The following is a 26,464-nucleotide window of genomic DNA, read 5'->3' as shown; positions in this document are numbered from 1 at the left end:
TCAGGCACACAATGTTCAAATGTTTTATTCAGACGGTGACGTGAAAGACGATTGAGTCATCGAGTGATCAGCTGGATCGAGATTTCGTGCAATAGACAAGAAAAAATTTCCAGGTTCATTAATTGGGGTCTTTTTAATGATGATACAGCGGTGAAGATCGCGATCATTTACTAACAAAGTTTTTATAATGTTTAGAGTCATTTCTAATCGACTGTTCAGGTAAATTAATGAGGGTTTTTATCAAAAGCTTAATTATAATCAATTATTAATTATACAATTTTACAAAAACTACAGTAAGTGCATATTTGGGAAGAGAAATGTTTTATTTAACTAAATCTTTCTAGGACATAGGTGCATGGACCCCTATACCCCATGTCCTCGTGTAAATACTGTTATTCAGCAGACTACCTGATGTAAATATGACCGAGAGTGACCTCACTGTGCATATTTATAAATTTTTTTAATTAAATGCATATATTGTGACCGGTTATTTATACCAGTCTCTTCTTCTTCCGTAACGTCATCCCGCACTTCATTTCAACACCAGTGTATTTTAGCTATTATTTCTTTTATTATTTGTACCTTTATAATGATATACACTGTTTTACTGTGATTTTATTGCCTTCATTCTTTCTATGTTTTCTACTGCGGTACATGAAGAGCGCGTAAACTAAGAATCTCGCTGTACATGGTACCTTGTGCATGACTTCTTGAATCTTTAAAACACCTAACTAAATAGGTTTAAACTGCTGTTAATATGACACACAACATCTTGAATCTACATTTGAAAGGAACTGGTTTTCTGTGGCTCCAATGTGAAGAATATATATTATTGTAAATGATTAGCCATTTTCCCTCCCGGGTGTCATGTGACTCGTTAGTGTTACAAGGTCTCGGGTGTGAATGGGGAGCAGGTGTGTTAAATTTGGTGTCATCGCTCTCACACTCCCTCATACTGGTCACTGGAAGTTCAACATGGCACCTCATGGCAAAGAATTCTCTGAGGATCTGAAAAAAAAGAAAAGAATTGTAGCTCTACATAAAGATGGCTTAGGCTATGAGAAGCCTGCGTCATACCTGACACTTTACAGTTGGTTGTGTGACTGTACGTCATTCCATTCAAATGCTAATGAAGTTAGAAACGTGTATAACAATGTATGTAACTTTAGAGACGGTCCCTTAATTTCCGCATATCTGTGAATATCGAACGTCCAACTTCACACCAACTTTATTCCAGTAGAACACATATGATTGTAAATGATTCGCCTCATGTGTGAACAGCCAAATCGTCTAATAGTTAGAGGTCGTTTCCCCCCACTCTTATTAAGGGAGGAATAAAACAAAAATCCAAGTTTAAAATAGCACAAATGGTGAACTTGTACACAGAGGCTCCTGACTTTTTCAGTAGGCGGACTTGGATGCATTCTTTCAAACTTATCGCGAAATGCCGCGAGAACTGGACTGACAAGTCTCGCGGGAACGTCACTAACTTCCTGCAATAGTTGTTTGGATAATGGCGGCTCGTCAGCTAACATAGCTTCTAACCTGTCATTAAAAACCGGTTAAATACCCGACAAACAGCGGGAATCGAGTACAAAAAACGCCTCCGGTAAGAGGAACTCAAAACCGGCAGGGTCTTTTTAAAAGATGTTAAACGGGTTAACAGGAAAAATATTTGTTTGCTAACTACAGCTGTCGTGAAGTAGGTTAGATAGCCGTTTGGCTAGCTGGTTAGATAGCTGAGGGAATTAGCCGAATACAGCGTTGAAGCTGTTCATGAATTAATTAATATTATTACTTCTTCTTGAGTGTAACATGAAAGTCTTTTGAATCGTCTCGTTGATGTAGTCCATTAGCGTTGTGTTAAGCAAGTTTTAAGTTAGCGGTCGCTTCCCTGTAACGTCAGCGCTACCGCGCATGCGCACCAGCTGTGCCCAGTGACCGGTTGCCGTTTTCGCGCATGCGCCCTACTCAGGTCTGTTACTGACAGTCTGTAAACACACGCGGCTGATGTTGGAGCGACTTAACGCACTCAATTGAGCTGGTTTTGGTCATTTACGTTTACCATGCTGACTCACTAGGTGAGCTGGAACACTAGGAACACACACTATAGCCGGTAAAGATGATTTATTTGATTATTAGTTGCTGTATGATTTTATTTGAGGGGTAGGCAGTTGTTAAGGTCGTAATCAGTGTCATTATGTCCAGCTCGTTTTGAGTCAATTAAAGGACGTTTATTGAATTTGTTTGTTTGTTTGTTTGTTTTTCCGGACCGTCAGTCTGTTTCTGATGCCTGCGTTGGGCTGGAGGTTAAGAAGACATGGTTCTTTGAGAAAAGCTCCTGTAAGGTGAGTACTTTACAGTACTTACAGGGGGGGGACTGTATGCTTCTACTTTATATAACTCTACCTTATATTTTAGGCCACGCCCCCTATCTGTGTTGCTGGAATGTAGAGCATCTGAAATATGAGCTCAGGTTCCTTAATTTCTTCCTTCTGAGAATCACTTCCTTGCCGTATAAACACTGCGGAATGGAGTGTTTAGAATTTTGCTGAAATTATCCATATATAAATGTGTATTTCCTTCCAGCGTGCGTTTCCTGCTTCTTTAGAATACACCCTGTTCACTAGATAGGGCACTCATAAACATCCACGAAGTGTCCCTAGGTAGGGATTAGGGCACGGTTTCAGACACTTCCGCCCTCCGGGTCGAGGAGGACGTTTTTCACGACACAAAGCTAAAATACCTGCCTTCTTCTTCGCCGGAAGGCAGGAACGTTGACGATGTCGTATAACTGCTTAACGAGTCTGTCCACTTTACCTCAACCTGAACAGTCACTTCCTGGTTCCTCTGTGCAGGAGGGCGGAGTAGCGATGTGGAGCCAATCAGGAAGAGAGAAACCTCCAGCGACGGAGCCACGGGGAGTGGGGGAGTACGGTGAGTTCTGATTGGCTGAGAGCGGGCTGACTCTGAAGATATCAGGGGATAGACATCGTCGAGGCGACTATGTACTAATGATCTACCTAGAAGAAAAGGGCGGAGCCACCAGGTGGAGGTTTCGAGCTCTGTGTTTAAGCATAAACTGGAAATCTTTTGGGGTTTGAAAATCGGTGTAGAGTAGGTAAGGAATAAAACACTCGGGACATGCTGTTATGGGAAAATAACCAACAGCGGGTGGTGTGAGGTACTGTTAACACCCTGAAGTTGATGAGTTTCCTGTAGCAGCACATCCTGGAGTGTTTTATTCCTCTGACACCACAGCAGCTCATCAACGAATACAATCATCAACATAGTTTTTATGCGGTTGATATTGTGAAACCGTTCTCAGTTACGTTATAGCAGCTATACATAGTCGTTCCATTACCTGCCTCTCTCTCTCCCGCTCACACACACACACACACACACACATCTGAAGCCCTCCGGAGCGAGCAGGTATCTGGAAGGAGCTGGACCTGCAGTCGGTTTTCCATAGGTGTGGATCCGGATTTGTATTTTTATAGGTTTGTGGTTTTGCCGCCTTTAACCACCGTGTTTAAATTGCAAATCCGACAAATCTTCTCATCTTATTCACCTTCTGCACACTTGCGCCTGTGTGTGTGTGCGCCTGTGTGTGTGTGTGTGTGTGTGTGTGTGTATATATTTGCACCACGGTCTGTTGGGAGTCCAGATTCTGATTGGTCCGGAGGCGTTATTATTAATTTACTCGAACGGTAGTTCCGGCTGTAATTCGCGTCGCAGGTGTATATTAATGCACTTGTCCTGATGCGTTCTCGTTTCTATAGCAACAGCTGGTTCACGGGGACTTATGTCGAGGAGATGTTTATTTAACGTTGAATTGAAGGAGTCTCCGGTGTCAGAGGTTAAAGGTATATAACTTTTAATTTTTCCGACATCTTCAGGACAGAGAGGTTTACTCTTTGTGGTTGTTGTTTTGTTTTGTTTTTTGTTTTATTAATTTGGGGAGTGAGTGAGAGGGAGTGAGAGAGAGAATAACGAGGGAACGACTGTTTTATCGCTGATGTATAAATTAGTAAAGGCTTGACTTGCAGGATTAATGTAATTAGAAACGGATAAAAAGCATGATGCGTCGTTCTCTTTAATAAATAATGTCAGTGTTGTTAAGTTGTGGTGTAAGAGGAATAAAACACTTCAGGGCGTGCTGTTTAGAGGAAAATAATCAACTGCAGAGCGGCGAGAGTAACTCGGCTTCATCACTGATTAATTTCCTGTAACAGACTCACACACGCCGTGTTTATTTCTGACATAAAACACTTCCAGAACTGTAGATGAGATCTACTGAGGAAATGAAAACAGCTCTTGGTGAAAGATCGAGGCTTAATGCATGCAGAGTGACTGTGTGTGTGTGTGTGTGTGTGTGTGTGTGTGTGTGTGTGTGTGTGTGTTTACAGAGCTGTCATCTGCATGGAGGAATCCGAACCAGGGCAAAGCAGCTGTAAGTGTTTCTCAAATGTGTGTGTGTGTGGTTTTTGTGCCTGAATGAAGTTATGATGTGTGTGTGTGTGTGTGTGTGTGTGTTTCAGCTGCGTCACATCAATAATCAGTCGGAGGCGGCGGTCGGTTCAGGAGTTGTCATCACCTCACTGAACACGGAGAAGACACACAAACACAAACGCGGAGGTAACGCACGCACGTTTTTGTCACGTTTATGTGTAATGAGCTCCCGTTTGGTGTGCTCTGTCAGGACAGGAAGTGTTGCCGTGGTAACGGTAAACGTGGCTCGCTCAATTTAGGCTCTGTACCGTAAACGTTAATCTGTAAAATATCTCTAAAACAGCAAAGTGAAGTTAAACCATGTTTTGTGTGTGTATGCAGGGAGGCGGAGCTCGGATGGGGATGATGCAGCGGTTAAGCCCCGCCCACAGAGCCGACGCAGCCCGGATAAGAGCTCTCGGAGCCCGCTGAGGACCAGCACGCAGGACAACACACACACCTCACACAGGTACACCTCACACTTTATTATTATTATTTTTATTATTATTATTTTTATTATTATTATTATTATTATACGAGTGTGAGATAACAGATATTTCTAAACCGTGTGTGTGCGCGCACTCCAGACCTACGTCCTCTCCCCCCGAGGCATCCCTGAGCCACCTGGTGTACGACCGAGACTGTCGTCCTCTCCACTCGGCCGACGCGGACAGCACTCGCTCCTCCGCGCTGGACGCCACGACCGTACGCGTCCTCAATGACCCTCCCGCCCTGCACAGGTCAGAGGTCACGGTGGGGGGGTCGGAGGTCAGCCCGGGCTCGGCACGGCTGGAAAAGCTGCGTCAGCGTCAGACGGATGACAAACTGGAGAAGCTGAGGGAGAGGATCAGGAGGCAGAGGGAGCAGCTGGAGGACTCAACAGACAGGGCGGGGGAGCGGGCGGTAGGGGCGGGGCAGGGAAACCCTCCCCACCAGCACATCGCCAAAGTGCGCAAAGTGGCAGCCGCTCCACCCGCGCCGAACTATAAAGGTAAACTCATACGATTTCACCGGAGTGAAACGCTGACGGTCGCCACGGTAGCGAATAGCTAGTGCATTTCAAACACGGACTCTCCACAATGTCCGCCTTTTTCCCCTGCCTGGTACGCCACGCCCACAACGGTGTGTCACTTGCTAGAGCGATGTCCGTTTTCAGATTCTATCATTACGATGATATTAATTAAAACAATTTATAAACTACTAACTACAACAATAATATAGTAATAAGTGAAATAAAGTTTAAGTGAAATAAAATCTGATTTTGATCGCAGTTTAGTCGCTCAGTGACTATTTACTCAATGGCGACATCCAGTGTTCAAACGTGGAACTGCAATTTTTAACTTCTTTAAAAATTTATGGTCAGCTTTATTTTATTTTTATAACCTTTCTGTACATGGCGGACTAGCACGTGTTAAGTTAGGAATATATATATTTAATAAAAGAATAAAATAAAACCCTGGGTTATATGAAGAGGTGTTGTGTTATGTTTATTTATTTATTGACAGGGTTTAACAGCAGCGAGGTGAAGCTGCACTCCTCAGACAGCAGAGTGTGGGGACAGGACGAGTTTCACTTAAACCCCGAGATTTATAAAGCTCTAACGGACCATCTCCCAGGTACATACGCACACCCCAGTGTGTGTTTTTTATTAATGTATACAGTATATAGACAGAAATGCATGTGTGTATAACCGTCTTTAGGGAAATTTAAAAATCTAAAAAGTATTTGTTTCTTCCTCTCAGAGCGAGCGAAACGCAAACCGGCGGAGAAAGAGAGGCAGGAGAGGAAGCTGATCAAACCCGTGAGGAAGATCCACCGATCTGCGTCTGTTCCCGAACCCAAACCAGGTCTGATGGTTAGAAGGCTGGATTTTGAGAACAGTGACACTAGGATTAGATTGAGATTTAACCGGAATGCCGTTAGACTTGTCACTAGACTAGCGTTAATTCAGTGTGACTAGTGTTGAGAATAACATAAATCTCATCGTTGTCTCCTTCCTCGTCTGTCTCCGTAGCGATCGGCACGTCGTCATGGCGAGATGGCCAGAAACTGGTGAAGATGATGCTGGGGCCGTTGCCACGGGAACCTCGTGCTCAATCGGAGGGGAGAGCGAGACGGACAGGTGAGTACAGGATAGGTGTACTTGAACTTAGAGTAGCGTTAATGTATCGTTATATTAGCAATTCTGTTCTTATTTTAGGATTAGTCTAGAAAAAAATGCTTTGGATTAGAGTCTGTAAAAAAAAAAAAAAAAAAAAGATTTTTAAAATACTTTTTCTTTTTTAGGTACCGCATCCTGCTCCAGTTCTGTCCCTGGGCCGGACCCGAGGCACCGCTCCAGGCCGAGCAGCACTGAAAAACCTGCAGCATCTCAGCCCTCCAGAGCAGCAGGGGGCGCTAGAGGTAAAGAACATCCCCCAAATCTATCCTCCAAGCCACCAGGGGGCAACAGAGAGCGAGAAACTGCAGTTACGCCGTCCTCCAGGCCACCAGGGGGCGCCGCTCTTCCCTCCAGCCTGGACCTCCTCTCTGCAAACATTCGCACCATCTTAGATGATCTGCATCTGGAAGAAGGTGCCGGGTCACGCGATGCGGACCGAGTCGGCAGAAAGAGGGCGGGTCGAAGCCCGTCAAAGCCACGCCCTGACAGTGCGGAGAGGGCGTTGCCGCGGAAACGGCACTACGACTCGGACACGGTGCGGCGCTACATCGCTAAGCAACAGGAAGAGAGGAAGAGGAAGCAGGCGGAGGAGAGGCGGAGTCAGAGGGAGGAGCAAGAGAGGCGGAGTCAGAGATTGCAGGAGCTGTACAAGAAACAACGAGAGGGTGTTACCAAGCAGCAAGCCCCGCCCCCTAATCATATAAACCCACGTCTGCAAGAGACTTACACCAAGATACTCCTGGAACACACGCTGCAACAGGTATACACACACACACACACACACACACACACACAGTGTTAGCCAGTGGTGTGTATGTTATTTAAAGTATGTGTGTGTATAAGTTGTGTATTCGTGGTGTTGTGTTGTAGGCGTGGCCGGGGTATCAGCCGTCTGGAGAGTCAGATAAAGAGAACAAGAGACTGGAACCAGTGAGTCCTTCCACCAGCGACCTGTCGCAACACACACCGTCTCCCCTGTACAGGTAACACTCTCACACACACACACACACACACACACACACACACACACACACACACTCCGTCTCCCCTGTACAGGTAACACTCACTCACACACACACACACACACTCTGTCTCCCCTGTACAGGTAACACTCACTCACACACACACACACACACACACACACACACCGTCTCCCCTGTACAGGTAACACACACACACACACACACTCCGTCTCCCCTGTACAGGTAACACACTCTCACGCACACTCAGCTGTGTTCCATTCTGGTTCAGTTGCATTAAGCAAAGCAATGTGTATCAAGTTTATGTGTGTGTGTGTGTGTGTGCGTATGTGTGTGTGTGTAGGGGTGATCTGGCGACGCCCCCTGCTGGTCAGTTCTTCTCCCATCTCCTCAGTCTTGATCCAGAGCGTGTAAACTCCACCACACACACCACGAGCAGGCTGAACCGTGTGGAAGCCTTGAAGGCGTGCGCTGCCTCTCTGTCCAACCGAATCGAAACCGAAGCACGAAAACTCATCACCCACGGCGACAACAATGACGACACAGACGGCCACGCCTGTCGAGCCAAGCCGCCAAGCCCGCCAGAGAGAGAGCGACCCGATTCCAGCTCGAGGATCCACGACGACGCAAGCGAACTTCCCGGTGTCGGAAACATGTATGGCTTCATCGTCCGAGAGGGGTGGGGTGAGATCGCCAAACCCCGCCTGCTCCCCGCAGACTCCGCCCTCCCGTTCGCCGTGCAGGAAGAGAAGCATGACTCAAGCGGAGGCTCCATCAGCGAGGGCTTGCTGAGTGACGGCAGTCTGTCCGATCCTGGTGACCGCATCAACTTGTTCCGGAAGGAGGCGGAGCTTCACGTGCCGTATAGGCCTGCAACATCACAGCCTCCATGGGAGGAGCTAAGCAAGGGCAGCCCTCACAGCGTCATCAACATATTCGCCAGAAACATCAACAAATACGGCCACGGTAGAGTTACAGAACATGTGTACATCACTGAGGTGTACGCTTGTCCTGATCTCACCTGTGTCTGTGTGTGTGTGTGTGTGTGTGTGTGTGTGTGTGTGTGTGTGTGTGTGTGTGTGTGTGCGCGTGCGTGCGTGTGTGTGTAGTGATGGACACAGAAGTGGACAGATCTCCTCCTGCGCTCCGTTCCTCTCCATCCACTCACAGCTCGGCGAACGGCGTGGTCTACGAAGACGACTTTGTCTCCTCCCGCAGTCAATCAGCATCAAAGAGAACCACTAATGGCATCAGGTGGGCGGGGATTAGTCAGTTCAGTTCAGTGTTTGTGTGGTTTGGAACACATCCAAATAAGCCTTATGTAGGGAATAAGGGGTGCGATTTGAGACATGTCCTGATTTATATCCACTCTGTGTGTGCAGTAACGGCCGGAGCTCTTCCGCCTCCACCCCTCTGTCCTCACCTTCCTCCGCCCACTCAATCGGGAAGAGAGGTGACACAAACACACACATGCACACACACTCCCACGCATTGTGTATTTCTGCTTCAATATTTCATGCTTTTTTTTTTTCTTTAACCCTCTCTCAGGGTCAGAGAAGAGTCTGGAGCGCACCCTAGTGGACGGACAGAGAAGTGCATCCTCATTCGCCTCTGAGCCTCAGAGGAGTGACTGGAGGAAGAGTGACTCGCCTCGAGGCTCTCGGAGGAGTGCTGACGGTAACGGCACACCAGGGGGCGCCTCGGTGCGCTCCAGTCACAGGTCAGGATGAGCTTTAAAATAAACACTGTAGTTAATTATTTCTGTGGTAGAGGATTGTGTGTATATTGGTGTGTGTGTGTGTGTGTGAGAGCAGCATGGTGTCTGAGATCCGGCAGTTTCCCACAAGCCCCGTTGACTCTCCCAGAATCCCCGGCTCCTCTTCAGCCAGTCCTGCGTCTGCTAGAGACTCCACCCCCAGAGCTGGAACAGCTCCCGGCTCTGTCCCGAACACGGGGCCTACCCACAACCTAGTCTCCACCCCTGGACCCGCCCACAGCACCACAGGTACAGACCGTTTATGCTAACACGGTTATTTTTACAATTCAGAGTATTTCATCTTCATGAAGATGTAACCTGGTGTGTGTGTGTGTGTGTGTGTTTGTTTCAGAGCTGCATTTCGCCCCGGTCGTGCTGCAGCACCGTCTAAGCGCCGAGCTGAACTTCCTGGATGCAGTGGAGGAGTCGGTGAGACAGCTGAGCGACGTGGAAAGGGTCAGAGCCGTCTCACTCGCTCAGCAGGAGAGTGTCTCGCTCGCGCAAATCATCAAGGTGTGATTTTTAAAAAAAAAAAATTCATTCAGAAAACCTTGATTTGGTGTGTGTGTGAGAGAGACCAACCTCTGACCCTTGACCTTTGACCCATACAGGCTCAGCAACAGAGGCAGGAGCGAGAGCTGCAGCTGCTGAAGCTGAAAGCGGAACAGGATGCGCTGGAGGCTCAGAGACATGTGCAGGAGAGCCGAGAGCGAGCGGCACAGGTACACTCGCACGCGCGCGCACACACACACGTCACACTAATACCGATGTATTAGTACAAATTAGGTTAGGTTACCTTCACGACAATGTTACACTAATACAGTAGTACTTTTCTTTATTTATTTTGTTTGTTTATTATTGATGAATTTTTCACCATTTTGAATAATAATTTATAAGCTAATTATTAGTCAGACATAACAAAATCTTCAGTATTGTATTTTATAATGAGTGAATTATTAATTATTTGTTTTAAAATGTATTCATACAAATACTACTACTGTTAATAGTAAATAATAGTTAGATATTTTGAAGAAAAAAAAAAAGGTATTCGTAAAATATAGCTTGCATACAATTTTTTTTTTTTAGTTATTATTATTTAAAGAACTTTATTAAAAACCTGAAGGGGAAACTGTCAGGATCGACCGCACACGCTGTAGCAGGTGTTAAATCTGTGTGTGTAGGTATGATGGTGTCAGTGTGAGTGTGTATATTGTGTTAAGTCCTGTGTGTGTTTGTGTGTTGTGTTCAGGCCCATGCGGAGCTGTGCGAGAACGTGGTTCAGTCTCATCAGAAGGCTCTCATGGAGCTGCAAGAGAACAGCAGCAAGATGATCCACCAACACGCAGAGACTGCACAACACCTCCGAGAGGTGCACAACACAGTGCATCATAATACACCACAATATACCACAACACAGTACATCATAATACACCACAATACATCATAATACACCACAATATACCACAACACAGTACATCATAATACACCACAATACATCATAATACACCACAATATACCACAACACAATACATCACAATACAACGCAATACATCATAATACAACGCAATATACCACAACACAATACATCACAACACAATACATCACAATACAACGCAATACATCATAATACAACACAATATACCACAACACAATACATCACAATACAACACAGTACATCATAATACAACACAATATACCATAATACAACACAGTACATCACAACACAGTACATCATAATACAACGCAATATACCACAACACAATACATCATGATACAACACAATATACCATAATACAACACAGTACATCATAATACAACACAATATACCACAACACATCACAATACAACACAGTACATCATAATACAACGCAATACATCATAATACACCACAATATACCACAACACAATACATCACAATACAACACAGTACATCATAATACAACGCAATACATCATAATACAATGTAATATACCACAACACAATACATCATAATACAACACAATACATCATAATACACCACAATATACCACAACACATCACAATACAACACAGTACATCATAATACAACGCAATATACCACAACACAATACATCATAATACAACACAATAAACCGTAGTACAACACAATACATCATAATACAACACAATATAACATAATACAACACAGTACACCATAATACAACGCAATATAACATAATACAACACAGTACACCATAATACAACGCAATATAGCACAACACAATACACCATAATACAACACAATATACCATAATACAACACAGTACACCATAATACAACGCAATATAGCACAACACAATACATCATAATACAACACAATATACCATAATACAACACAGTACACCATAATACAACGCAATATAGCACAACACAATACACCATAATACAACACAATATACCATAATACAACACAGTACACCATAATACAACACTATCACAATATACTGTGAAATCATTCTTCAAAATTGTGATATTGTAGGTTGTGATAAACTATGTTATCACCTTGTGGGGGGTGTGTGTGTGTGTGTGTGTGTGTGTGTGTGTGTGCACCTGCTATAGATGACCGAGATGACTCGTTCTCAGATGCTCAATGTTCCCTCTGTCACACCTGTAAGGCAGCCACACCCACAAACGGACAGGTAACCAGTCAGAAACCGCTTTGTCCTCTGGTTTGTGTTACCTCATAATATTAGTGATGTCACAACATTCATTCATTCATATTGGTGAAGTACCTTTACTGTGCACTGTACTTGTGTACATTCTGTATAAATGTATGTATGTGTGTGTGTGTGTCAGTAGTAGGAGTGAAGTCTCGACAGAGAAAACGCCAACAGCAGATACTCCACAGAGCAGTCTGACAGAGTCCGAGTCCTTCAGGATACACACTGTCAGGTAACACACACACACACACACACACTCCCCATTTGCGTGTCATTCAAACAACTTCAAGAGGGCCAGTTTTATTAGAAGCAAGAGGTACAGTAGAGCAAGCTCCGCCCACAGATCATCACAGAAAGGTCACAAAATGGCTGGGTTTTTAATTCAACCTGTCTGTCTGTCTGCAGTGTGAGACAGGGCGATAGCGACTGCGTGGACAGGAGCAGCTCGGTGGAAGAGGAAGTGAACACCGCCGCTGATGACTCTCTCCAAACAGACAGAGGTGAGAGGTCAAAGGTCACGCCTTCTGGTCCTCATGGCAACTAGCGAGGCAGGGCAGACTGGCATGAGGTTTAGATGTTAGGCTTGGTGTTAGGATCACTCTAGGATCACTTCCTGTCATCTCTGGCTCTTCCGTCCAATCAGCAGACAGCGTCTCAATCATTTACTCCTCGAAGTTCGATGAGTCCGTGACGGAGGACGAGTTGGAGAAGTCGTTCCGCTCCGTGCTTCCCTCCGAGTCTCACTGGAGGGGATCCGTGGAGAGGAAACGGCAGTCGGACGAGGAACCCCACCCTGAAAAATCTTCTAATAAGGTGACCACACACACTCACAGTGTCATAATATCTACCAAAATATATACAATATCAGCAACCTTTCTTCCTGTCTGTCTGTCCGTCTCATGTCCGTCTCGTGTCCAGCAGGACGGCAGCGTCCCGGTGTTCTCGGCGGATCAGTACAGTTTCTCAGAGTTCACCATGGCGATGGTGAAGCAGTGCATGCAGGAAGAGGAAGTTCGCTCTCGGCATCAGAGCTCGCTCCTGCGCCTCCGACACCGGGCACTCAAGGAAAAAACCCGCGCCGAGCTCGATTGGCTCGAGCTCCAAAAGAGGCAGGAAACTCCACCCACATTCACCAAAGCCACGCTCACATCTACTTTAAAAGTATCACCCACACGCACGCCGCCTCGTTCATCTCTGCTTTATTTACTATACACACACTGTTTTCCTGATAATCACAGCACTGTCACTGATGTAGCCCCGCCCACATTCCTTAAACTCCACCCAGATTTAGAGAATTTACATTTCACAAAAGCTTACAACATTAGCTAACTTCTCAGCTGGCTAATATAACCCCAGTCATGTGATTAGTTACTTGGCTAGCTTAGCTGATGCTAAATTATATTGTGTACCTAATTCGTCTCCACCCTTTTTACTGTAGCTCCACCCACATCATCAACCTCTGTAGTCCTGTTTTTTTGGTGAACGTTTAAACTGATCAATTGCATTCAGTCTCTCGCACCTCCTCAGTAGTTCATGTGATCCACGACAGTACACGCTCCCATCATTCCCCAGCAGTGTGTTCTATTTCGCGATGCCGTGTAAAGATGTGCGTTCCTCTCTGTGCGTCTCACTCTCCTGCTGCCTTTCTCCAGGCGTCTGCGTGATAAGGGAGAGGATGATAAAATGCCTCCGATTCGCAAGAAACAGCGAGGCCTGCTGCTCAAACTACAGCAGGAGCAGGTAAACAACACAGCATCCTGCTACAACAATTCAGCTACACCAGTAGCACTGGTACACTCGGTTACACGGTTACACACTCGGTTACGCACACTGTTGCACACTCGGTTACGCACTGCGTTACACACTTGTTTACACTGTTACACATTCGGTTACACTGTTACACACCCAGTAACACACTTCTTACACACTTGGTTACACTCGGCGTGTGTCTGTCTCTCTGTGTGTGTGTGTGTGTGTGTGTGTGTGTAGGCGGAGATCAGGAGGCTGCAGGAGGTGAACCGGGCGGCGCGGAGGGAGAGGAAACTGTTGCTAAAGCAGCAAGAGGAGATTGAGAGGATCCAACACACAACACTGAAACTGAGGGAGAAACTCAGGAACGCTGAAGATACAAACCAGGTCTCACTCTACACACTTCACTACACACTTCACACACACACACCATACAATTCACACACACATTACAGAGGCTGTTGTATTGCTCTATGCGCTTGAGTGAAGTGTGTAGTGTGATAACGTCTGTCACTGATACACACTTTATAGATAAAAATAGGAACACAGTCCATACAAACTGCCGGCTTTAAAGTAACAGAGGCGCTGTCTGTTCCAAATCACATCCTGTTCACTACATGGCATACTAATCACGAAGTCTGCTCATTCGTAGTCCCATAAAAAAATGATCACACTCATAAAATCCCACAATGCACTGCAGTAGTATAGTCTTTCTCCCAAAACATCCAGAAAGTGAATGTGTAGAAGTAATTCATTCATATTTAACTCTTCTGTGCTCTCAGAGGTCACCTGTGTCAGGTGTGAGTGAGGATTTGGCCCCTCCCACCGAGCTGAACGTTGAGTTTCGTAGCCCCTCCCCTTTATCTGTGTCTGGAAGTGAGACCAGCAGCATCATGAAGAAACTGAAGAAGATGAGCTATCACACAGATGAGAGGTAACACACACACACACACACACACCCCATTCATTCTCTTGGTCCAGTTCTTTAGTCAGTTGAGAGTGCAGAGATCACGCTCAGGTCCGAGAGTGTCTCTTTTCGCTTCCGAATGAACTGCAATGAGATTTGACTTAGAGTCGATTCTGAATCGACTCTATTTCAGGAAGGGAATCTTAACTTTTTCCATTTCTGTATTTTTGAGCCATGAATGAAAGAGATTTGTGAGGACATTTTCAGCGCTACACACACCTCAGGTTTTTTTTTTTTTTTTTTTGCTTTTTGGTTTATTTAATTATTCACAATGTGAATAGCAAACGAATCAATAAGAATCAATTTGGTACTGATTCAGATTCAAGAAATGAACTAATAGGTGCAAAGCCATCTTTGGTGTTTCTTTAATTTAACGTGGGTTCTGTGTGTGTGTGTGTGTGTGTGTGTGTGTGTGTGTGTTTTGATGTTCTATTTATTTTATATTTCACTTAAACCTCCCACACAGCCCTTGTCTTATTTATATAGTCTGAGATGGATGTTCTTTCGTTACACAAAGTGATGTACACTTTCTCTCTCTTTTCCATTCAGTTCTTCGTCCTTTATTGTTATTTTTTTGCCTTTGTGTGTGTTGTGTTGTGTATTTTTTAGCGGCAGCTGTCCCGTGCAGTGTCTCTTCTCCATGTTTAGTGCCCTGCACTGGGCATCTCTGCGTGTGTGTCTCCCTAAACTCCACCCTCACTTCCTCCTTATCTACAGTCAGTTAGTCAGGTACAGTACAGCACTCTGCAATGGAGCATGCTGTGTGTACAGGGCAAACAATAACAATAATAATAACAGGCACGGTGTGTGTGTGTGTGTGGTGATTAAATGGAGAGATGGAATGTAGAGATTAGGATATAAAGTGAATAAAAATGGAGTTCCATCATGGGTGGATGAGGAGGCAATGCAGGTACACTTTCTGGTGCTGTGAAACTCTGCTGATGAGGATTATACATGGTTTGGCGTGTGTGTGTGTGTGTGTGTGTGTGTTTGGGCTCTTTGCTTTGCTTAGGATAAATAATTATCACTTCTTAACCATTGTTTTTCTCTCTCTGCTTCTCTCTCAGATTTCTAACTCAGCGTGAGCTGCGATTGGTGCATTGGCGTCAGCAGGTGGAGGCGGAGCTAAGGCGTACGGATGGGGCGGAGCCTCAGCGGGAGGGGCGGGCGCACTCAGACCAGCACGTGCAGCAGAAACGCAGCCCTGATGATCTGCAGAGAGAGAGACAGGAGGAGAGGAAGACCGGGCGAGGTGCGAAGCATGGAGAGGGAGAGATAAAGGAAGGAGGAGAGAGAAAGACAAAAAGTGAGGGAGAGATGGTGAGGGGAAAGACAGGAAGATAAACGGGCACATGACAGGTAGCAGTAGATCGAGGGACGTTGGCACTGATGGATGGAGAGACAGGGAGAGACAGGGAGAGACCGAGGGAGACAGGCACTAATAGTTGGAGAGACAGACAAGTAGAGGGAGAGATGGAGAGAGAGGGAGACCGGCGCTAATAGATGGAGAGACAGACAGGGAGAGGGAGAGAGACACTGATGGATGGAGAGACAGACAGGTAAAGGGAGACAGACAGGTAGATGGAGAGACAGACATGCAGAGAAAAAGATTTCTGAGTGTGTAGTTTTGGCTCAGTTTCAGACAGACAGGTAGATGCAGAGACGTAGCGAGAGTGAGACAGACAAAGAGACAGACAAATGTAAAGAACACAGTATTAGTGAGTACTGAAATGTGCAGTACCTCACTCAGTAGTGTGGCAGAATAGTGCACTTCCTGTTAGGATTTTTGTTACCATGACAGCATGGGTTGTATCCCAAACGGAGGAGTTTAATAAATTCAGAAACTCCGTCTCTGTGCTGGTGCATTCATTTTTATTTTTTATACATGTCCAGAAGTGCGCAGTGAGGGGGACTCGTCTCCGCCGCTGTCCGTCTCCAGCATACACACAGTGCAGGAGTGTGAGAACACACACAGCCATGAGGTGAGACACACACTCTCTCTCTCTCTCTCTCTCTCTCTATCTCTCTGTCTCTCTGTCTCTCTCTCGCTCTCTCTCTCTCTCTCTCTCTCTCTCTCTCTCTGTCTCTCTCACACACACACACACTCTCTCTCACTAGTCCTTAATGAAACTTCCAGATAGATTGCTAAGATGGTAGACAAATGGACAGAACAATGCAGATAGACAGACAGGGGGATGGAGTCTCAGGCGTAGAGACAGACAGACAGGGGGATGGAGTCTCAGGCGTAGAGACAGACAGACAGGGGGATGGAGTCTCAGGCGTAGAGACAGACAGACAGGGGGATGGAGTCTCAGGCGTAGAGACAGACAGACAGGGGGATGGAGTCTCGGGCGTAGAGACAGACAGACAGGGGGATGGCGTCTCAGGCGTAGAGACAGACAGACAGGGGGATGGCGTCTCAGGCGTAGAGACAGACAGACAGGGGGATGGAGTCTCAGGCGTAGAGACAGACAGACAGGGGGATGGAGTCTCAGGCGTAGAGACAGACAGACAGGGGGATGGAGTCTCAGGCGTAGAGACAGACAGACAGGGGGATGGCGTCTCAGGCGTAGAGACGGACAGACAGGGGGATGGCGTCTCAGGCGTAGAGACGGACAGACAGGGGGATGGAGTCTCAGGCGTAGAGACGGACAGACAGGGGGATGGAGTCTCAGGCGTAGAGACAGACAGATAGGGGGATGGAGTCTCAGGCATAGAGACAGACAGACAGGGGGATGGGGTCTCAGGCGTAGAGACGGACAGATAGGGGGATGGAGTCTCAGGCATAGAGACGGACAGATAGGGGGATGGAGTCTCAGGCGTAGAGACGGACAGACAGGGGGATGGAGTCTCAGGCGTAGAGACAGACAGATAGGGGGATGGAGTCTCAGGCATAGAGACAGACAGATAGGGGGATGGAGTCTCAGGCATAGAGACAGACAGACAGGGGGATGGAGTCTCAGGCGTAGAGACGGACAGACAGGGGGATGGAGTCTCAGGCGTAGAGACAGACAGACAGGGGGATGGAGTCTCAGGCGTAGAGACAGATGGATGTTAAGGCAGAGAGACAGACAGACACTCGGGCAGAAAGACATACTGACAGATACCCACAGAGAGAGAAAGATACAGACAGACACGGATGGACCATGGATTTTGTGAACAACGTAATTCACACTGATGTTAACTGTGTGTGTGTGTGTGTGTGTGTGTGTGTGTGTGTGTGTGTGTGTGTGTTAGTCTCCCGTGGTTCAGGCGAGTTCCAGCAGTAAAGTGACATCACATAGCAGCTCCAGGAAACGGGACCTCCCTTCATCAGCTCCTACATCCGGTCAGACACACACACACACACACACGCGCACACACACGCACACGCACACACTTTAGCAGTAAAACACTGCATCCAGCACCTGCAAGCCGAGTTTGCTCATCTCTCTCCCTCGCCCCGTATAGAGGCGGCGTCGGATCAGAGCGACATTGAGGGGCGTGTCCTGGCTCTGAGGGCGGAGCTTCGTCGGCGTAAAGCTGAAGCGCAGCGTCTGAAGAAGGAGCAGAGACTGAGACACAAAGAGCGACTGAAAGCTCAGGAGGCCAGTCTGCTCAAACAGCTGGAGGTGTGAACACACACGCGCACACACACACAGCACTATGATCTTATATCTGTATGAAGGTATGATGCTAAACCTGTCGCTCTCCTCTTCTCCGTTCCCGCAGTCCTGCAACGAGTTCATTCAGAAGACCAAAGCCGAGCTGAGTGAAGCAGACAGCGCCGCTTCAGCTAAACCGCAGATCAAAACTCCAACGTCGGGCTCACACAAGTCCAGAACCAAAACCTCCACCCCGGACAGGTCGGACGCCGTTTTAGTGCTGGTTTCCTCTTCCATCGTAATCCTCTCGGTGACCTGAATCTCACTCACTTACTACTACTTCTTCCTTACAGGTCTGAAACCGAGAAGAGTTTCACAGGAAGGAGTCAGGAATCCGAATCGGATAAATCGGACAGAACACACACCGAGTCTCCGGCGCTGAGTGGTGCGTAAAGAGCGACGCAGTGAAAGTCTGATTTGTGTGCGAATTAGATATAAGGCCTTAAAGAAGCGACAGATTCAGAGGATCTCTAATGAATGACATCGTTTAAAATGCACCAGCCAATCATACACAGGCTAAATAACAGCATCACATCGCACATCACATCGGTTGCCATAGTGATATAGTATATAGTGTTATTTAGTACAGTAGTACGGAGTTTTGGAAGTAACCATGTTTGAACGCACCTTCATCACTTGCTCATCCTCACCATGGTCAGTACACGACAGGAGACACTTTACTGTAGTATGTAGGCGTGTGTTTTCACCTAAACAAAAGATATGCGAATACACACTCTCACACACACACACACACACACACACACACGATGTGAACTCGCTCTTTCCTTCCTCAGATGAAGATCCTCCCACCGTGACCCCGACCCCGGTGTTGGGAAGCCCGAATCACTTGAGTCCACCTGAACCCCAAAACGCTGGGGGAACCCAACCCGAAAGTTCTGCCGGGCCAAAAACAGACGCCTTGGCCGACGGGAGCGTAGCCTCCAGCCCGAGATCCGAGATCATCGAGGAGCTGGAATCTCCGGGGTCGCGTTTGTCTCGGTCGGAACACTCGTATCCGGCGCTCGACCTGAAAATCCAGGACTCGAACGAGGATTTCTCCAAGAACGAAACGGAAATCGCTCTAGCCGCGAAAGTTGGCCACGAAGAAAAAGAGATTGCGAACAATTCCGAAGATATCAGATCCAACTCCTCCTCACTCGTAGCTAAGCCAGAACCAGAAGAACCCAAGCGTCCAGAGATTCCTTCACCCGTAGACGTCTCGTACACTCCGGACGTTTCGCCGAGAAAGGAAAACGACGAAGACTCGGAGCACAAACCCACCGCGTCGCCATCGCTCGACAGCTACAACGATGATTTTGAGTCGGCGGTTCAGGAGGAAAATCGATCTCGCTCGCCTTCTTCTGAAGATCTGGAAGAGGGATCCTACAAATTCTCCTTCAGCAGCAGTGAGGAGGAGATCGAGGAAGAGATTAGCGTCAAATCAGGGAATACCAGTGGTACAGTCGAGCAGGAAAGACCTTTGGAACTCGACTTCCTGGGGAAGCGTACAGAAGAACGCGTCGATAGCAATGTTCCCAGCCCTCCGAAGTCTCCGGAGGACGAGATGCCCGGTTACGTCGTCGGGGACCGGGTTCTGGTGAGCAACGTTCAGCCAGGCACTCTGAGATTCAAGGGACGGACGAGCTTTGCTAGTGGATTATGGACCGGAGTGGAGCTGGACGCGTCGGAAGGAAGCAACGACGGCAGTTACGACGGCGTCGTTTACTTCCAGTGCAAAGAGAAACACGGGATATTCGCTCCTCCTGAGAAGATCTCTCGTCTACCCGAGGCGTCTGAAGGCCGTACCAGAACCTCAGAGAAGGAAGACTCGTCGTTCGAAGATCGCTCGAACGAAACGGAGAAGACGAACAAGTCCGAAAGCACGCTTCAGAATAAAAAAGCAGATCCGGATCCACCTTCTGAGACGAGAGAACCGTCCGAGAAACATTCCGGTCTCGATTCGAAGCTTTCTGGCGTTACAAAAGACCTGAAGATTGACCCTGCTGCTATTGATGGCGAGATCTTCGAGAACCTTAATGGAGGAACCTGTCCTGTGTCACTTGAGAGATTCGGAGATGTCGTCCTGGATGTCTCAAAAGTCGAGGATGTTCGGGAAGATCAAACGCCAGACATTCTGGATCTGTTGATCCGTAGCGAGATGTCCACGTCGACCGAGGACCTTCCTAAATCCTTAGATGTCCCTCCAGAGAGGACGAGCGAGGAGCGCATGGACGGATCGGCCGTGACGGAGAGCAAATCCCTCACGACCCTGGCCGATACACTCGTGGAGCGCTTCATGAGCGATGCCCTGAAACAGTTTCAGCAGATCAAGAAAGCGAAGGAGGAGAAAATCTCAGCCGCCAACCAGCACGTGTTCCTCGCTGAGGACGAAGAACCCAGTGGGAGCGATGTGTCCCAGCTCAGAACTTCATCCAGCAGCAAGATCGACAAGGAAAGCTTCCACAACTTCTTCGACAAGGACCAAGAAGAAGTGTCTTCTCCGGAGCTTTGCAACCGATCGGTGGGTATTTTCTTTTATTTATGTGTTTGTTTGTTTGTTTGTTTATTTATTTATTGTTTAAATAAGGAATGCAGTGATACCGGTAGCAGAACTCTGAGTACTGGCTCAGATCCGATACTGAGGTCTTTTCAGTTGCCTTGGCGACTGCTAAGTTCCGGGGAAATGTCACATGGCACACGTTTACAGGTTGAAATAAAATCGCTGAATAGACGACACACGAGTCTAGGGAGCAAAATTGGCTGTGATGTCTGGGTGGGAGGGGCATGCTCTGTCTCCCCTGTCAATCACAGGCGTCTGTGAGCTCGTGTATGTGGAAGAGGGCGGATTACGCTTTCCTCGTGATTTTTAAACGTAAATGGTTTACTTGTTAAACCGATGCGAAAGTCAAAGTTCAGCTCAAGCTCTGTTTACCTTTTAATTGATTTTTCTCTCCTTATCCTTGCGGCTAAACTCTGACACATTTAAACACCCGTCTGTGTTTCTGAACCAGCCCCTGGATATTCGTTCTCAGAAAACATCCTTACAAACAACAACGAAAAAAAGATGATCGTATCGTTTCATAATTAACCATGATTAAAAAAAAAAATCTGTTCATTACTGCAGTTCAGAATCGATCCAGTAGATGGCGAGAGCGCACACGAGCAGAAATTAGCTAGGCATATGAAATACTCAGTGGGGTTTTTGTTTGTATTTTTTTATTTTTTTAGCTTTTTTTTAATGATCTCGTGAACGGAAAGCCGATGACGTGAGTCTAAGCAAAAATAAAAATTCGCGACACTGATCTGTGATCTTAATACAAGAACATATTAACAATCACCTTTATTTTCGTTTGCTTTCGGGGATCTTAAAAGCTGGGTATAGTAATAATAATAATAATAATACAGTTATATAAATGGTTTGATTTGGTGTAAATTATTTTATATGCATATTTTTGTATTAGATTAACTCAAACGTCGACGCGCTCGCATCTGATGTCGTCTTTGAGTGGTAGTTTAGTCACATGACCATGAAGTCATCAGTGATTGGGTGAATCTGAAATGACTGGCCGTTTGAACAATACTCAGGTTTTTTTTTGTGATCGTGGCGATCCAGAGACGCTCGGTTTTGCCGCGGCTTCTTTTTTTCAAAAATTTCGATGCGACTTGCGGAATTTTTTTGTGCTCCTTTTTTTTTGCGGAAAACTACTCGAATCTGTGAAATTGCGATTGCAGAATTTGAAATAGTTTTTCACACTGTTTCGCAGTGAGGTTTGCCGGTAAACGAGACCTTTGAGCTGCACTCGTGTCCGACGCGCGTGACTCGAAGAGTGCTTCGGCCCAAAGCTGCGGAAAATCGGCGGTAATTTGCGGAGTTTAAATTACTCCGTGTTCATTTCTGAGATTGCAAAATCCTGGAGGAACTGAATAAGTGCACTAGAGAAACCTTTCATATATTTATATATACATCTCCTTCAACTTCTGATTCATTTCATTTGTTTATATCAACGTAAACTATAACTAATTAAAGAACAAACCAAAAAAACAGCAGGGATGAACATTAGGAATTTTCCGTGACCGAATATTAGAGGCCGAGGACCAAAGTCCAGCCTGAAGTAAACAGTTTTATCAGCTTTTCCCTTTTTGTAAACCTTACACAGAGGTTAGGAGAGGAGGCTATAGGAGAGGCTTCTCTTTGGACTGTGACACTTTTTTGTTGTTGTTTTTTCGTATGTTTATTTGTTTAAAAACTGAATCAGTTACAGAATTTTGCAAGTTTTTATATTAAGAGCTCAGATTACGTCTGGAGCTGTTTGTAGTCATGTTAGTAATATTTACTGACAGTAATACAGTCATGTGGATAAAGTGAGTCCGACTCGCACGAAAATATATTTATACGGACAAAATAATCATCCATAATAATGTTAACATTATAGTATCGGGAATAATCACATTGGGCTGAGATTTATCCCTATATATATATATATAATATAAATCTATTAATGAATAAATTCTATGGTGTTCTGTTTATTATTTTCTCCTTCATTTCAGTTATATTTAGTTATTTTTATATAATCCCGTCAGTTCTTTTGAATCCTTTCTATAGATAAATCTTTGTATTTTAATCTCAGCTGTATTTCCGCACTATAGAGGCAGAAAGATTGTAATGGTGGTGTTCTCTGGGTACTGTGTTCAGGAGAGCCCGGTGTTGGGTCAGGAGGAGCTGGTCCAGCGTTTAGCCGAGCTGGAGCTGAACCGCGAGTTCCTGCACGTGCTGGGCGACGAGCAGGACTGGTTCGACGAGGACTTCGGCCTCAGCTCGCGCAGACACGCTCAGCACAAGAACAAACCCCGGCAGGACGAGCTCACGTCCATGTCCGCAGCTAAACTCCCGCACGTCAGGCAGCAGCAGGAGGAGGCGGCGGCCATGTTGGTCCCTCACAAAGCTGCCGAGGTGGAGAAGCTGGTGAGCGCCGCCCTGCTGGAGATCTGGAGGAGCTGCGGGATGGAGCGCGGTAATCAGAGTCTGACCGCCGTGCCCAAACCTCAGGCTTCAGAGACATTGCTGGGGGACGAGAACGGCGAGCAGTGTGTACGCAGCTACAAACAGGTGAGAGGAGCGCCACAGCCGACAAGCCTTGTGATGTTCAGATGCTACAGACATATTGCAGTGATTCTAATGCAGAAATAATATCCTCCATTTTGTGTGTGTGTGCGTGTGTGTTGCAGGCGGTGTTTGACCTGGCGTGGGAGCTCATGCAGGAAATCTACGCCGAAGATCCCAACGCTGATCGCCCGCCGTGGATAAAACCGTTCCGTGTTAATTCACCCTACATCCACAGAATCGACGACCCCAGTGACCTCACTCAAGTCCAGGTATGTGTGTGAGGTGTGTGTGAGGTGTGTGTGAGGTGTGTGTGAGGTGTGTGTGAGGTGTGTGTGAGGTGTGTGTGAGGTGTGTGTGAGGTGTGTGTGAGGTGTGTGTGGTGTGTGTAAGGTGTGTGTAAGGTGTGTGTAAGGTGTGTGTGTGTGTGTATGTAAGGTTTGTGTTTGTGTAAATTGCAGGCGTTGGTCAGCGGTGAGGTTCTGAAGCTGTTCGCTCTGAATAAAGAGCAGAACCACAGAACCGACTGGCAGAAGATGCTCAAGTTCGGCCGAAAGAAGAGAGACAGAGTCGACCACATCCTGGTAACACACACACACACACACACACACACACATCTAGTCAACAGACAGACAGACAGAGAGTTGACTAAATATAGACCGCAGTAATGACGTGTGTGTGTGTGTGTGTGCGCGCATTGCAGGTGCAGGAGCTCCATGAGGAAGAGGCTCTGTGGGTGAACTACGATGAAGACGAGCTGTTCGTGAAGATGCAGCTGGCTGACGGGATCCTGGACACGCTGCTGAAGGACACGGTGGACCTTCTCACCAACATCCACGAGAGGAGGAGGTCCACACGGGCCCTGTCCTGATCCTCCTGCTCGTATCTCCTACTCTCACACCCTGCTCTGTCGTTATTTAGGATGGAACCAATAATACCGGCTTCTCCCAGAGATCTAGATGGGTCGTGTCCCGATTCTGCTGCTCAGATCTCCTCCCTCCTTTAGGAACCTCCCTGCGATCTGCGTTTGGGACAGAGCCGGAACTGTACCATATTCGCCTTTGTGCTGGATTTTTAATTTATTTGTAAAGAGGTTTTTAAAACTGTGTGAAACGTGTAAAGAGACGATGAATTGAGCGCGCGCAAACGCGTCCGAGCACATGCGGAACCGAGAGGAGCCAAGGCGATGAGAGGATTTAGAGATGAATGCAAAACAGTAGATTGATCTGTAAACTTCGTATTTAAATAAATAAATAAATAAATAAGTAAATAAAGTGATTTTAGAAGAGTGTAACGATCCGAGACTAAAGATAACGAGTGCACGACGAGAGATTAGAGCTTTATTTGCCCGTCACTTTCCCGTCTGCCTTTACCGACCTCCATGTTAAGTGCCTCACGGTTTAGGCTCCCTCCGTAGGGAAGAACCGTTCTACAGCCTTCCTCTCGTGCGCGTCGCGTCGAGCCGAGCCGCCTTTTTAATCTCCGAACTCTTAAAACCTCCTTCCGTTTCTGCCTTACAGCCGGATTATAAAGCAGAGGAGGAGTGTACACTTAGTAGTGTGCACTCGGTAGCGCATCCGCCCGAATGGGACCCCGCACACCCGGCCTTCTCCGAGATCGAAATGGGCCACGTCCTGATTCTACTACTCTTTGAGAGGCTGTGTCCTAAATCTACACCTTAGATTATTTTTCCCTTTCAGTAGGGACCCGAACGGGCAGTGTCCCGATTCTGCTGCTCACCCTGTTTTTATGAACTCTTCAAACCTCGGTACAGAACCTCCCTACATCCTGCGTTCAGGACAGAACCGAAACCCCTACCCGATTTAAAAACCGGCCCTGTCCTGATTCTGCTACTCTTGACTCCTCTTACGCACTCAGTAGGGCTCTTCCTCCAGCTCCAGATGTTTTCTGACAGGCTGTGTCCTAAATCTGTTCTAGCTTTGATTTCCCTCAGTGTAGGGGTCCTTGAAACCCAGATCCACGCTTACAAGAGAGCCTTTCTACATTTAGGACAGAACCGGGACTTTATTCTAGAAGATTTAAACATTTCCTGATTCTAGTACTCTGATCTCCTGCACACTCCCTAGGGATCTTCCTTACAGCCTGCGTTTAGGACAGAACCGAAGCTCTACTTTATTTTAATTGTCCTCAGTGTAAGACGGGTCTGTGTCCTAGATCATCTGCACGGTTTTTCCCTGTCGTGGGCGTGTTCTAATCGTTTAATGTTTTTCAAATTTATTTTAGCTATGCAGTAAGAAGAATGCAACACACACACACACACACACACACACACACACACACACACACGTACGTTTTTCAACATACACTCTACCTCTTTTAGAGAAAAGGCGACGTGACAGCTGATTACACACTTTCGTATCGCCATAACGACCTTTTTATCACGGTTTTACAATAACAAGAATCATGATCTGTAACAGTCATCATTCCTCGCGCCGCCAAGTTTCTCTCACTACCACCGGAATTATGGGATTGTCTTCTCCTGCTTCTCCAGATCCGTCCAAAATAAGGGCTTTTACAAAATGGCGGTCTCCATGTTGCCTTCTGAAAAGGCTCTCGGTAAGGAACCCGCTTGCAGCCTGCGTTTAGGACGGAGCCCAAACCCGGTTTTTCCGTGTGATCCGAACGCGAGCGGCGAAACCCCGCCTCCCCGAGCAGCCTGCTCCCTGTACCAAAGCTTCCACCATGACGGAGTCTTACACGTTGAAATATCGCTATATGCTATCTCTCGAGAACGGCTTCCTCTTGTAAACCGCTCGGCCTCACGGCAGCATCTCGTTCCCGTGAGGACGAGTGCAGGGTGCGGGTCAGACGCTCGGCCGGGGACGAGGACGGAGGTTGCAGCTCGGTTTGTGCACACGTACGTAGTGAACCTAAACAGCTGTTTCAAGTTTGTAAATAAAGCTCTGAAATGTTTGA

At 46.7% G+C, this 26,464-nt stretch overlaps 1 protein-coding gene and 1 long non-coding RNA gene across 9 annotated transcripts; one reads left to right on the top strand and one right to left on the bottom strand.

Moving 5' to 3' along the window:
* On the bottom strand, positions 1–1,928 carry LOC128632864 (uncharacterized). The gene is made up of 2 exons (XR_008396493.1): positions 1,799–1,928; positions 1–1,008 (listed from the first exon to the last, which is right to left on the bottom strand). It is a non-coding gene; the product is annotated as an uncharacterized LOC128632864 (long non-coding RNA).
* cep350 (centrosomal protein 350) lies at positions 1,480–26,464 on the top strand. 8 transcript variants are annotated; one of them, XM_047155761.2, is made up of 40 exons: positions 1,480–1,609; positions 2,280–2,348; positions 2,859–2,937; positions 4,410–4,453; positions 4,542–4,638; positions 4,834–4,960; positions 5,079–5,482; positions 5,997–6,107; positions 6,234–6,338; positions 6,506–6,613; positions 6,778–7,412; positions 7,523–7,635; positions 7,976–8,598; positions 8,742–8,886; positions 9,015–9,085; positions 9,181–9,352; positions 9,447–9,637; positions 9,741–9,901; positions 10,000–10,110; positions 10,638–10,757; positions 11,966–12,045; positions 12,206–12,298; positions 12,472–12,566; positions 12,710–12,879; positions 12,985–13,175; positions 13,719–13,806; positions 14,056–14,202; positions 14,598–14,749; positions 15,392–15,511; positions 15,850–16,034; positions 16,676–16,764; positions 18,020–18,110; positions 18,233–18,393; positions 18,494–18,627; positions 18,720–18,811; positions 19,221–20,947; positions 23,120–23,533; positions 23,653–23,799; positions 23,989–24,111; positions 24,231–26,464. In XM_047155761.2, exons 3-40 carry the CDS (start codon positions 2,874–2,876, stop codon positions 24,396–24,398), a joined length of 7,869 nt encoding a protein of 2,622 aa, XP_047011717.1. In that variant the 5' UTR covers positions 1,480–1,609; positions 2,280–2,348; positions 2,859–2,873; the 3' UTR covers positions 24,399–26,464. The 8 variants fall into 8 exon arrangements, with proteins under 8 accessions (XP_047011717.1, XP_047011716.1, XP_047011715.1 ...); XM_047155760.2 differs by having other exon boundaries at positions 12,203–12,298; positions 12,713–12,879; XM_047155759.2 differs by having other exon boundaries at positions 12,203–12,298; positions 12,988–13,175.

Source organism: Ictalurus punctatus, chromosome 5, assembly GCF_001660625.3.
Source record: "Ictalurus punctatus breed USDA103 chromosome 5, Coco_2.0, whole genome shotgun sequence".
In the NCBI taxonomy this organism is placed as follows: domain Eukaryota; kingdom Metazoa; phylum Chordata; class Actinopteri; order Siluriformes; family Ictaluridae; genus Ictalurus; species Ictalurus punctatus.
The sequence above is the reverse complement of the archived record's forward strand: the minus strand, read 5'-3'. Positions and strand labels throughout refer to the sequence as shown.